The sequence below is a fragment of the Crotalus tigris genome, unplaced genomic scaffold (genome assembly GCF_016545835.1).
Source record: "Crotalus tigris isolate CLP2741 ecotype Arizona unplaced genomic scaffold, ASM1654583v1 scf7180000018965.556698, whole genome shotgun sequence".
Lineage (NCBI taxonomy): Eukaryota > Metazoa > Chordata > Lepidosauria > Squamata > Viperidae > Crotalus > Crotalus tigris.
In genome coordinates, this window is record NW_024097301.1 from 1 (window position 1) to 13741 (window position 13741).

General features: G+C 45.8%; 1 protein-coding gene across 4 annotated transcripts in view; it reads left to right on the plus strand.

Annotated features, from left to right (window-relative positions):
• The first annotated feature begins 1842 nt into the window (after positions 1-1842).
• SMARCB1 (SWI/SNF related, matrix associated, actin dependent regulator of chromatin, subfamily b, member 1) overlaps positions 1843-13741 on the plus strand; it is a 59917-nt gene continuing 48018 nt past the window's right edge. Inside the window, exons 1-5 of one of the 4 annotated variants that reach the window (XM_039357906.1) lie at positions 1848-2014; positions 2197-2308; positions 2397-2426; positions 6796-6925; positions 7155-7292. In XM_039357906.1, coding sequence (XP_039213840.1) covers positions 1922-2014; positions 2197-2308; positions 2397-2426; positions 6796-6925; positions 7155-7292 — 503 coding nt within the window. In that variant the 5' untranslated portion in view covers positions 1848-1921. Of the gene's footprint in view, positions 2015-2196; positions 2309-2396; positions 2427-6795; positions 6926-7154; positions 7293-13741 lie in introns of all 4 variants that reach the window. The other 3 variants (XM_039357908.1, XM_039357907.1, XM_039357909.1) reach the window with 3 other exon arrangements.

The window sequence follows — 13741 nt, forward strand, 5'->3', positions numbered from 1 at the left end:
AGTAGTCTTACAAAACCGGCGTGCTCTAGACCTCTTGACAGCCGAGAAAGGAGGTTTGTGTCTATTCTTAGGAGAAGAATGTTGCTTTTACATGAATAAATCAGGAGTAGTCAGAGAAGTGGCAAATGACTTGCAGGATAGAGCATCTAGAATTAGACAAGGAATACAAGGAACTGACTTGCGGTTCTCGTGGCTGCCAGGAACCGCTTGGGTCAAACAGATGCTGTTTGTGTTGTTATGTGGAATAGCAGGACTAGCCTTCACCCCATGTGTAATACCTTTACTAAGATAATTAGTTATGAGGTCAGTAAAAGAAATAAGGGTTGAAAAGGAATTAGTTGTGATACACAGATCCTTGGAAAATAGGTTCACCTCTGACCCACAAAGGGAAAATGAGGATCCAGACGGTGGAGTGTATGTATGGATAGGACCCTGGGGATTGGACGACATGCCTGAGGAATATGAGTTCTGAGAATCTCTTTATAGATTTTTCGCTCTTTCTTATTGTTGCTATCTGTCGCTATCTTGAACTGGCAGCAGGAAACAGAAAAATGGGTGCCAGTCTACAGTGTTAATCATGCCATATGTTATGCCTATCCATATGTGCACGATTTCTGCTAAACTATCTTTGCTCGCTGGGTAAAAGCAACTGCTCAAGTTACAAGCTGAAATGATGAAGAAACTATAAAGATGAGACTCAATTGTTAACTGAAATAGAGTCTCAAAGGGGGGAATGAGGCAGGGGATTAAAGAAGAAACATATTGCTTTTAGAGAAATACTGACATGAGTCTTATAGTGAAATGTGTGTATTAATTAGAAGAAAAACAAGAAAATGGAAAATGTCAAACCACAAGTTCATCTGTTGGTCACACGTGAGTGTCAAGCATGAAGCTGTTACAGGTAACCACATGTCTCTATGTCTCGATTGTAACTAACCACAAATGTACTGCCGGAAACTTAGATGCTTTGGCAAGACACCTGTGACCTCGATTGAGGAGAGGGGGGCAAGATATTTAGCTACTTTAGTATAGCAACAGGGGGCTGTAATTCAAGTAACCAATCAATGCTAACAAGTTACATTTCCCTGTTTTGCTGCTTGTGAAGAGTATATACATTTATTTATTTTATTTTTATTTATTTTCAGTATTTATATGCCGCCCAATCCCAAAGGACTCAGGGCGGCGTACTTATTGTTCCATAAGAAGGGGTTCAGATGTTGCTACAAATATATTGCTCTGAATCTTTGCACAAATAAAACCAACTTCTTTTGATTTTGGGGTCTGAGTCTTGTGATTTTCTGCAACATGGTCACTCTCTCCCAAAGTTTCTGCAACTTCAACGCCCTCTATCATTTCATTCCCCTTTAATAATTAAGTCAGGTATAGCTGATCCGCTGGTTCCTTCCTCTACTTTTTGTGACAGAGTTGTCTACTTGGCTCATCAGGAACCTGTTTAATCTCCCATTCGTTGCAGTTTGTCTCCCAGTTGATGTGAGGCTAGCTACAGTCCCCCATTACTATTGTGGGGTGCTTCCTGCACATCTCAGCTAGCTGACCAGCAAATAGCTCATCTGCTTGGTTGGGTGCTCTGGGGTAGACGCCTACAGCGATGCCATTTTTTCTTCCTCGTTTTTTGCACTTCTCTAGAGGGGATTCTTTGCGTTCATCGCAACCCCACCTCGTCCTTTATTCGGTCTGTTTCTTCTGAGGAACTCAAACCCTTCTACAAGGCCTTCCAGGATCGCTTGGCCCAACCCACACCGGCCTGCCCGGCCTCCTCTCGCCCCGCCCTCTGCGCTGCGACGATGCTGAAAAGCGCTTCCGGGGAGGCGCCGACCAACGCTGAGGGCGGGGCCACCTCACCCAGGTCCCGAGGAGCCGCGCGTGCGTGTTGGCGTTGTGCGCTAGGCCGTGCCCAACCATGATGATGATGGCGCTGAGCAAGACGTTCGGGCAGAAGCCCGTCAAGTTCCAGCTGGAGGAGGACGGCGAGTTCTACATGATCGGCTCCGAGGTGGGTGGCAGACCGAGCTGGTGTCCGGGCTCTGCGGCCTTGTGGCGGGCAGTGCCGCCGCTGCCCTCCTCCCAGCCCGCAGGCGCCGCCTGGGCCGACCCCGCTCGCCCCCCCCGCCTTGCCCTGCCCGGCGGCGTCGGCGGCGTCTGACCTGCTGGCGGCGCCCCTTGTGTGCCCTGCAGGTGGGCAACTACCTGCGGATGTTCCGCGGCTCCCTCTACAAGCGCTACCCGTCGCTCTGGAGGCGCCTGGCGACGGTGGAGGAGCGCAAGAAGATCGTCGCCTCTTCCCACGGTGAGCCCCGCGGGCGGCGAGCGGGCGGGCGGGCGGGGCCGGCGTAGGGGGGCCCGGCCTGACGCTCTCTTTGCTCTCCTCTCCGCAGAGTCGCAGCGGAGCCACAGCCCGAGAAGATGTGAGTCTCCCGCGCGGGGGGGGCAGCGGGATCCGCGGGAGGGAGCTCTTCCTCCAGGCGCTCTCCGGGGGGAGGGAGGGGCGCTGCGGATGGGGGGGCGCGAGGTGACCTGCCAAGCCGAAAAGAAAGGGATCCCCCCTTTGGGCTGCTTCGCATTAAGTGCCCCCAAAGGCCGCCAAGGGCGGGGGGCCCCGCCCGGCCAGCGACCCAGGGCTGGGGGGAAAACGGCCGAGGCACCGGGCTCGCTTTCGGGAACCCGCGCTGCCTGTTCAAGAAAAACCTCGAAAGCGGTTCGACCCCGTGGCCATTTTCGGAGGTTGCCCGTCTGCAGCAAGAAGAGCTTGGAAGCCGAGGTAAGGGGGTCTCCAGCAGACCGGGTGCCGCCTCCGTCTGGATCCCGTTGGGGGAGGGGGCGAGAAGGGAATGTAAAGTACTAATAAAGGGGTATATTTGTAGCTCAGGATTGAAATGAGGGGGTGCCCTCTGAGCCTGCTTGTTTTCTTGCAGACGTTTCATGACCCAAACTAGGTACCATCCTCAGTGCTAGAAAGGAGTGGGCTTTGTTGTCAGTTTATATTCTGGTGACTTTGCCTGTCAGTGTTGCTGGAAGTGTCTTGCAGGTTCTTTGATTGGACTGTTGTTGGCTTCTTTGGCAGTTTCTTGATTGTTGGTCAGATGTTAACCTTGGAGTTAATTAATCTATGCTGATCTGGGCGCTGATTGTTGTGGAGAGTTGCTTGGGCCTTTTTGTTCCCTTTTGGGTTGGGTTAGTTAGTCCCTTTTGTATAGTCTATAGATGTTGTTAATGTCTATGTGTCTATTGATGGCTGATTTGTCAGAGTGCCAAGCTTCTAGAAATGGTCTAGGATGGTCACATTTTCCTAGTTGAAACTATGGTTAAATCTGTCTATATGTTGTGAAATTAAAGAATTTTCATTATATCTTCTAGTTGGCGTTTGTGGATGTGTTCTGCCAGTCTTCTGCCTGTAGGATACTACATAGTGGTTGTAGTCTTTACATTGTATGTTGTAGATTATGGCCTCCAACCAGGGACCGGTTCCATGGAGAGAGATTTTCCCCGAAACAGAGGGGACTTGATTTCACATGCTGCCTGCATCCTGCGGATGGAGCTTCGTTTGTTTGCATAGCCCAGTTACTGGCATGCTGTGTGTGGACTGGTGCCGGTCCACAGACTGTGGGTTGGGGACCCCTGTTGTAGATGACTCCTGTTTTTTCTTCTGGGGTTGTTAGGTCTTTTGGTCTGCTTAGGATGTTTTAAAGGGCTTAGTAGGCTTGTATGCTATGTTGATTCCATGTGGTTGTAGCAGTCTGTTGGTAGTTTCTGAGATATTGTTATATGGCAGTGTAATTTTTTTTAGGGTTTGTGTTGGTTGTGCTGTATTGGGTTGAGTGGTCAGGGACTTTGATAAAGTTGCATAGATATCCATTTTGTTGGAATATGTTGTATAGATGCTCTATTTCCTTTTTCTGCTGTTCTGGGTTGCTGTAATGTGTTTGGGCATGGGAGGTTGGGTTGTTGCTTTGGTAGTGGAGCATCTGGTTAGTATGGGTGGTTTTTCTGTAGACTTGTGTCTCTAGTTTTCCATTGTGGTCTCTGCTGATCAGGATGTCCAGGAAGTGTAAAGTCCATGGAGGAAGAAGGTAGGAGTTGCATTGGGCCATTGGGGAAGCTCTTCTGATTCTTCCGTTTGCTTACCCAGTGGCCCCCAAGCCCCTCTAGGAGTCCCAGATGGTAGTTCCTCCCAAAGGAGGTTCCCCAGTATCCTCCTCCTAATGCTACCACTAATATGAAGCTGTCCTGGTTAGTCTTCCTCCATGGTATCCACCACACTGAATGTCTTCTTTTTAAATTAACCAAACACTCCAAATGGAATCTTTCATTGTAGGGAAGTTTCTTTGGACCTTTTAATTGACCCTCCTTTTTCCTCCTCTGCTTGTAGAGTATCTTTCTTCAGTATGCATGGCTGCAAATGTATACAGGTTCTTAAGTTTATACTGTGCTGCTTGAGTTAAAATTCTTTTAGTAAATAAAAACTGGCTTAACTATTTTATTCTTTGCACACATAGAACTTTCCCTATAGGAAAAAAATGGAAAAAGAATTCCCCATGGATGACAATCTTCCTGTGGCTCATAATATGGCAAGCAGCTCTTATCTCAGTATTTGTAGTGACCATATAAGGAGGCTGAAGCTATACTAGACAGCATCACAGGGACTCTTTCTGCAGGAGGTCCCTAAGTTGCAGCATTCTCTGTGTGACAACAAATTGTGTGAACGAATGTGGGGTTTGCTGCCTCTTTATATATGGAAATGAGCTCTATCAGTTTTGGTAGGAGCATGGTTTCTTTCTTGGTGGCACCTTGATTAGAATGTTGTTTTCTTCCTGCTTGTCTATTGTTGATCCCTGCTTATCTCGGTGTTGGCTGCTGGGGGTGTTATATTCTAGCTTTTTTTCTTTCATTCCTAGGCTTTTTATTACCTCCTTTGAATGGCATGTATATATTGATAATTTCTGTTCATTTATTCAGTCAATCTATTTGTATGGCTGCCTATCTTAGAAAATGATTCTGGATTGCAAGAAATTTTAAAATAAATTAGAAAACAATTTCTCAACAGAAAACAAACATTAGAACACAGAGAAGCCAAGCAAAATATTGCTATTGCTAATTGCCATCACAAAGGACATGAAAACCTTCAACACTCAGGCCCATTCCTGTGCCTAGAACCAGAACTTATTTCCTTGTGAAAAGCCAACAGGATTGGGGCCATCCAAATCCCTGGAGGGCAAATACTCCATAGGGCAGACACTATGGCAGAAAAAGCAGCCTCCTTGGCCCTGCTAGATGGCATTCCCTGACCAATAGGACCCACAGCATGCCTGTCCTACTGGCCTGGATCAAACAGGTAGAATCCACTGGAAAAGACTACTCATTGGGTAACCCAGACCTGAGGCATGAAGGGCTTTAAAGGTGGCAACCAGCACCTGGAATTGCACCCAGGAACACATTGGCAGCCAGTGCATCTTGTAGAGTAGTGTTGTTACATGTGCCAAATAATGGTCATCCTTTCCTAATCGTATGGCTGAATTCTGCAACAGTTGGAGCTTCCAAATACTGTCCAAGGGGAAACCTCCATAGAGCACTTTGCAGTAGTCCAGACTAACCCTAGCTCTACCTGGTCTGTGGAGGCTGATTTGTAAAGGCCAGACTTCCAGAGTTCTAGAAGAAGCCTCTGGGATGAGAAGTGAAACATTTTCAAGGAAAAAAACCAAGAAAGTCCAGCTGCCTTTTGGAAAAGCATCTTTGGAACAACCATGGCCTGTATCACTGAGAATCTCTGCAGACATTTTCATCCCTTGCCCAGGTTGAAAGAGTTGGAAGAGAACTCTGTGGAAACCTCTCAACTTCACCAATGTCATTGCCTTTCATCTTTATCATACCCAAGTCATGATGTCAGTGCTTATCTTCACAACAGGCTTTCATATTGTTCTGGCCTCAAGCCTGTCAATTCCTTTCTCAAGGAAGAAAAGCTTTTTTTTTTAAAGCATCAGGCATGCAATTGTGATAGCCAAAAAGTACCAACTGATGCTTTAATCTGTCTTCTCCCTTATTTTCTTCTTAGCTCCCCATGTTTTCTAGGTCTCATCAGATGACATATTTTTAGGAAAGAGACCTGGAGCATTCCCATTCTGTTGGAGAGTATGGCACAGGCTGAAACCCATAACCCTTGCCCTACATCATGTAGGGCTTTATAAGGGGGAATCAACATCTTTGGACTGATGATGGTACCAGGAGTCAGTACAGCACACAAAGTAGAAGTGTTACATGGGCATACTGAGTTGCCCCAATGGGAGGAGTGTGAACTGCTACATTTGGACCATCTGCAGCTGCCCCATCCATTTTGGGGAAGCTCATCTTGGCTTCTGAGGTGCCCTCAACCACCTACTTTTTAGAAAATCTTATGTTAAAGACTTGGCGGTTCTGCAAACCAGTGGGGTGCAGATGATTTGTGGGCTGCCAATGAATTGCTCCTGGTTAAATGGAATAGTATAATGCTTTTGTTATTGATTTCATGGAAATAAGCAATTTATACAACTGTCTAACAAATAGCCCCTGCTCAAACAGTGGTTTGCAGGAGCATCTGTGGACAGTGCTCTTGGCTCCCTTTTGTGAAGGGACTGGATTACAACTTGAGATGAGGGAATGGGCACCTACTTTTGGCTAGCATTGCTTTCCTGGTCAGTCCAGCCCTGGTGCCAGCCCTGATTTTTGATCTTTTAGTTGTCTGAGAGCTTGGTGCTTCTTAGGTTCCACAATCCACAGCTTCTGGGTCTCCCCTTCCTGTTCCAGATCATGGATATACCACCCTGGCCACCAGCGTTACTCTCTTAAAAGCTTCTGAAGTGGAAGAAATCCTGGATGGAAATGATGAGAAGTACAAGGCCGTCTCGATCAGCACTGAACCTCCCACCTACCTTAGGTAACCAGCTGGTTTATTTCCCTCTTCTGCATGCAAAGAAGGGGCACTGCTTTACTGGGTCTGGTAGTGCAACTGTCTTCCTCGCGAAACTTGCTTTGCTGGATATATACTACGAAATCTACATAATATGGCAGGTATAAGTGTTTTATGTGAACTCTTTCACCCAGAAAAGAAGAATGTTTTAAAGAATTTGCACTTTTTCCTCTTTATGAGCACTTTTCTTTTCAAGGGAACAGAAAGCCAAAAGAAACAGCCAGTGGGTTCCAACCCTTCCCAATAGCTCCCATCATCTGGATGCTGTGCCATGCTCAACCACCATTAACAGAAACCGCCTGGGCCGAGACAAGAAGAGAACTTTCCCACTCTGGTGAGTGTAGCAATTTGTTTGGGGCAAATTGGGAGTTGTTGGGAATGGAGTACTGGACCGCAGAAGCCTGAGTGCCCATTTCAGCATTCCACAAATGGGTTTTTTTCCTGAAAAAGAAGTGTCGTTACGCAGAAAAAGGTGTTGGTATACAAACCATACCAACAAATGCTCGCATTTTGGAGAAGCTCCAGATTTGTTGGTATGCAAAGTTTTTGCATCAACTGGAGACTAAACTTTTTCAAATGCAAAAATCTTTAATTTTCAAATTCAAAGTAACGTGTAATAAGTCAGATTTCATATAAATGATTAAATGTCTTAAAATGGGTGTCAAACTTGATTTCATTGAGGGCCGCATCAGCATTGGGGTTACCCTTGGAGAGGGCATGTCTGGGGGCATGTCTGACTGTGGGCCTGGCCGGCTCAACAGGATGGTGCCTGTGGGGGCTGTGGGGGGGGATCCAGGGTCCACCAGCCCTGGTCTCAGGCGAAGGGGGTGGGGCTGGGGCATGGTCCACCAGAGGAGCTTTGCTGTCTCTCTTGGGCTGCGCGGGGGGGGGGGTGAACGGTGGCAGAGGCTGCCTGGAGCCCTGGGCAAGTGCCCAGCCCGGCCCTCGAGTTCCCATGGTGCCGGGACCCCACAGCCCAGCCCCACTTCCCTGAGGGGGCGCCCAACTGCACTTACCTCCTCTTTGAGGCTGCTATGCTCACTTTACTTGGCCAGGTTGCTCATGATGGGTACAGGAGGGCAAACTGCCTGGGTCAGAGGGAGTCCCACTCCTCCTCCCTTCCTCTCATTCCCGTCTCCCTCCCTCCCTCCCTCCCTCCCTCCCTCTCACTCCCATCTTCTTCCTCTCTGCCTGCCCAGGAAGGGATGAGGGGAGGGGAGAGGTGGCCGTGGCTTTCCCACGCTGGGGCAGGGGGAGTCCCGATGAAAGGGAAGCGCTTGTAAGGACCCACCCCACTTTGCATCTTAAGAAGACAGAACTCTTGGAATAGTTCTTCCAACAGGCATCCTTTATTAAGAGAAAATGGTTGCAGGCGTTCTAGACAGGACTTGGGGTCCAAGCTCTCCCATTCAAGGTTTTAAGGGGTTCCCCAGTAGCCCCACCCAATCACCCCCTTCTTCCAGCAACAGTCTCAGGCATTACATTCCCATCTCCTTTTCCTTAATGCCGGCTGAATGGAGACTTCAGAGAGAACTACATGAAGGTAATAGCCCCATTGTTATGGTTAGTCCTTTTGGTGATATCCACATCCAGTCCCTTTGAAGTGTACTGAAGGAAGTGAGGGCCATAAAGCCCCTTTGTTCACCCCCTTCCCTTCATCGTATGACAGAATCCAGAGAAGGCAGAAATGGGGTTTTCTATAGTTGATAACTAGAGATGAAATATAATTGGATTCTGACAGCGCTCTTTGGTTGCTGGGCTCGTGAATGGGACATGGAGGCACTGGTGATGGGTGTGGCACTGCTCTCCAACTTTACGGCGGCCATCCAGGCTGGAATGCAATCCTTAGATCGGTCCAGCATGGCCACCCTGGAAACAGCGAGGGGCTGCCTCCTGGGTGCACGCACAGGTGATGAGCGCATGTCCCTGGTGACCTTCTTGCCCTGCAGGCCTACCACTTTCTGAGCAGTTCCCTTTCACCGGGGACGCCAGCCCCCATGCACTTGCTGTCTCCAGGGCAACCCATTGATCTAAGGCTGATTGCGTTCCAGCCCGGATGGCCACCAAGAAGTTGTAGATGGGCGCCGGGCTGGGCTGGGGCCAAGGCGGCAGGGGCCAGTCCCTTGCTGCCTCCAGCCCTGTGGGCCACATCTAACCACATCATAGGCCGCATGTGGCCCGTGGACCTTGTGTTTGACATGTCTATCTTAAAAGATAGTACGTTTTTTTGAATTACTGGTATTGCTTGCAAAGATTCTGAAAGAATTAAGGCTACGTGATCTACAGAAAAGACTGAAGAGCAGGTGGCAGTGTGATCATGAAGACCTTTGTGCAGCTATATTTGGGGCTCTGATTGCCCCCAACCATGAACCTGTGCTCATGGTTACATGTGCCTTGATCATCTCTCATTTGGAATATTGCATCACACTTTACATGGAGCTGCCCTTGAAGACCACTTGGAACTTATAGTTGGTCCAGAATGCAACAACACACTGCAATACACCCCTGTGGCATCCCTTCTTCACCAACTGCACTGGCTCCTACTAGTGCTAGTAATCAATTAGGAACCTCAGTATGGAATTGGGCTGGGTTGTTTGCAGGATTGGCCATCTGCAAATCACAGAGATTTAATGGTCCAGGTCCATTCTATGGAGTATTATCATCTGATGGGATGTGCTTTCATTGTTGGGAATGCCTACCCTATGGAACAGCACACCATTCAAGGGTAGGGTGGCCACCCGTACTGGCCTTTCATAGGGTGCTGAAATTTTTTTCTCTGGATGATTAGGCCAGGGCACTTGATCACTTCTACTTTTATGAGCTTTGGGGGATTTTAAATCATTTATTTATATAGATAATTGAGAAAATTGGAATTAATACTACCAACAAAGAAAGCTTCCTAGAGAAAAAATTACAATATATTTAAATGGGATGAAGCAAAATGTTAGGCCCATGTCTATCCACAGCAACTTTAGTACTAACAGGAAGAATATTATTCCTTCGAATTAAGAGAATAACCTGTTATTACTAAAGCATATTTCCATCTATAAATATTGATTTAAAAAGCCACCAATGTTTGTCAGTAATATTTGTTATCAGTATATAGTAATAATGTCAATAGTCTGACTAGTGAACCCAAGAACAGAGCCGAGGTGGCGCAGCAGTTAGAGTGCAGTACTGCAGGCCACTTTAGCTGACTGTGTTCAGCAGGTCAGCGGTTCAAATCTCACCGGCTCAAGGTTGATTCAGCCTTCCATCCTTCCGGGGTAGGTAAAATGAGGACCCAGATTGTTGGGGGCAATGTAAATATATATATACATTGCTTACTGGTGTACACCGCTTAGAGAGTGCTTGCACTTAAAGCGGTACATAAGTCTCATAAATAAATAAATAAAAGGATCCTGCAAGGCAATTAAGTCCCAAAAGGTAAAACTTTATTGGATACATCATCTCAGAACTGAAGAAGCAAAACCAGCTCTTGGTTTTCCCGGGTGAAAGCTTGCTTAATTAAACAACAGTTTCCCTTGCCCTTGTATTTGCATTGTCCAATAGGAATACTTTTTGTAATGGGAACAGTTCACTTCTCCCTTAAGCGCCTGCGGTAGTGACCTCTCACGGACCGGCTTCTTGGCATTCCATTTCCTCCCTCTGCTTTCTACCCTTCTCCCCTTTTCTCTGGCAAGTTGATTAGAAATAGAAGCTAGCAGGCATCGTGGCGATTTAATCTTGAATGACAGCCTCCTGAAAGAAGGGTAGACCTGGGAAAATATTAAGCACAAATTATCATCATTAATCAAAACTATTATCTTTTAGGATGTTGAAGGTATTTAGCATAGAAACTTCTTATTAATCTGTCTGCATTAACATTATGGGCGGTTACCCATTCAGCATCAACTGAGGGATAACCTTTCCACTGTATTAAATACTGTAATTTTCCCTTAAAAAAAACCTTGAATCCAGTATTTTCTTGACCTCATAGTGTTTCTCACCCCCCCCCCCGCCATAATTGGTGGAGGAGGCTTCCGTTCAGTTGGTCTTAGGCTAGAGTCTTGAAATACAGGCTACAGTGGAACACCGGATGGACTCATTTTAAGATTTTTGGCAACAACCGTAACTGGGTTTATAATCCAAACAATTGGGAAGAGTCCCATATACTTAATGCTTAAATTCTTACAGGGTTACCTCAGCTTAAGATATTTGGCAGAATTCCTTCTGGGGAGCTCTCTTCTGGTCAGCCTTCTTATATGATTTCCTTACTCAGTGCCTTCTGTACACCCCCCCAGGTGGTTTTTAGGGTTTCCATCCATTTTAGGTAGCAACTCTGAGGAGGGAGGTTCCCTTGGAAGCTCTGGCATTGAAACAAAATGCACTCCTGTAGCTATCTTGAATGGGGTGAACCCAGGGCTACTATGTACCAAGTTATTATATGCCACTTCTGTGAAAGACAGGAGTTCCACCCAATTGGTTTGCTGATAGTTTACATAATGTAAGTATTGCTTTGTTAATGAGTTGGCTTTTCGGCTACCCCATTGTACTCAGATAAAAACCAGAACTAAGCCCCTGAGCCTATTAGCTTTATGAACTCCCGCCAAAATTTTGCAGTGAACTGCACCCCTCCCCCCATATGTCTCAAGACTCCCTACAACCGATACACATGCTGCGCAAAAAATTTGGCCAAACTTCAGGTTAATGGAATCTTTGGGCATACCATGAAATGTGCTTGCTTCGAAAACAGGTTGATCACAGTCCAAATCACTATGTTTCTGGAACTTTCAGGTAACTCCACAATAAAGTCCATGGCGATTTCTTCCCAAGGACTGCTAGGGTTGGTCACTGGCTGCAACAGTCCAGGAGGCTTACCTGGCAATCTTTTCATGGATGCATCCTGTAACATAGTTCTCTATGTTTTTTTATTTTATTTATTTATTTATTTATTTATTTTTATTGAAAATTTTTAAGTTTTACAAAAAAAAAAAATTTTTTCCCTCTCCCACGCCCTCCCACCCCTCCCCTCCCCTCCCCCGATCTTCCCAGAGCTGAATACAGCCTTAATTAAAATTTTTTTAAAAGAATCTTAAAACACATATATACCATAAGCAAATCTAGTTCTCTATGTTTTTGTTCATCTTAGGCCACCAAAACTTCCTCTTGGCCAGATGGAGGGTTTTCATGAACCTGCAGGTTTCACATTGTGACTCCGTTGCAGAATCTGCGTTTTTAGATTGGTCAGAACATACAACTTGCTCCCCTTCCATGCCAGGTCTTCTCTTACTGTCAATTCTTCCTTATGATTTCGGAACCACTCATCCTCCTGTAAAGATGCTAAGAAAAAGACTCAGGCATTTATTGAGCAGAGGTTTGAAGCTGCAGGACACAGCTTGACAAACTTTGAGTTTATTGCTTCTTATATACTTTTTACATACATAGGCTTTTACATTAAATGCTGACAAAGGTTACTCCACTGGAAAATGTCTTCATGTAAGCAACTATTTTCTAGTAACACATTACATGGTCAAAGATCAGATAAAGAGCAAACAGGAGAAGGAACTAACAAAGACAGAAAGAGATAAGGGGGAACTTAAGCATATTATTTATTTAGGTAGGTAAGGTATTAAGTCAAAAGGGGATGACCTTTTGGCTGCTTCCTTGGGACAAAGGGTATCAAAAGGTTATGAGGTTTGTGGGGGGAAAGCATGGTAGTTTGCTGCGCGTGCTTTTTTCCCCACATCTCATTCTTCTTTATTTTATTAGTGAAGACATCCTAAGTGGGAGTAGTTAGTGGGTCTTAGTTTAGTGTGGAAGATTGCAAGACATCTTACTAAGAAAAGAGAAAAGACGTTGAAATAAACAACAACAGCTGATAAGGATAGCAACTATTATAATGAGATATTGAACAATCTTTCCAATAAGGCCAATGGGAAGCCATGACAATAGAGCACTCCACCAATTTCCTAAGGTATCAATTTTTAAATCAGAAGCCAAGTTATGTAAAACATTAATTTGCTTTTGAATAACACCAGATTGATCAGAAACATTGAAATAACACATAAAACTGAAGCTGGGACACACACAGGTATAAGACAGGTAGAGAGTAGATTTTCCATGTCATATGATTCAGAAATACAAAAGTCTGTCACTTGTGTTACATTAGCTAATTGCACCCAAATATTATATTTCATCCGTGATTCTAAAGGATGAGTGGGAGAGCTTGAGCCCCCACACAGCAATTAAGAAGGAAAGAGAGGCAAAGAATGACTAAGGAATTTGCAGTCAAAACCACAAATATTGCAGCGCATAAATTCTCTGGTGTAAGTTATTTTCTCTGTTGCCTCAGAACCTCCTGCGCTTTGGATGTTAGGTTCTTCACATCGCCCCAGGTCATTGGCCAACTGCGATGGCGAGAGCGAAAGGGATGTTGTGCTGTCTGAAGAGTCCCCTGCTTCATTTCTGGTATTGGGTTCTGGACTTGATGCCATGACATCTTTGGCTGGTCACACACACCAGGCTGGAATCCAGAGAGGGCCTGTAGGAGCAAGCACAGAGCATAGCCTCGCCTCCAAGTTAGTAAAGGAATTGGACCTAACCAGGTTTTTTCAGGCAATTGCCGATAATATACCAGTGGATTAGGAAGCACAGCTTTCTGCGGAAAGTGACGCTGGTAGGCAGTAGTGTTTTGAAAAGAAATATTTAGCTGGTTTAAAGTTATTAAGACTTTATTGACTTGATGCAAATTAGGTACCCTGGATCCCTCCTTTTTTAATTGTTTATGAAGGCAGTCTTTAA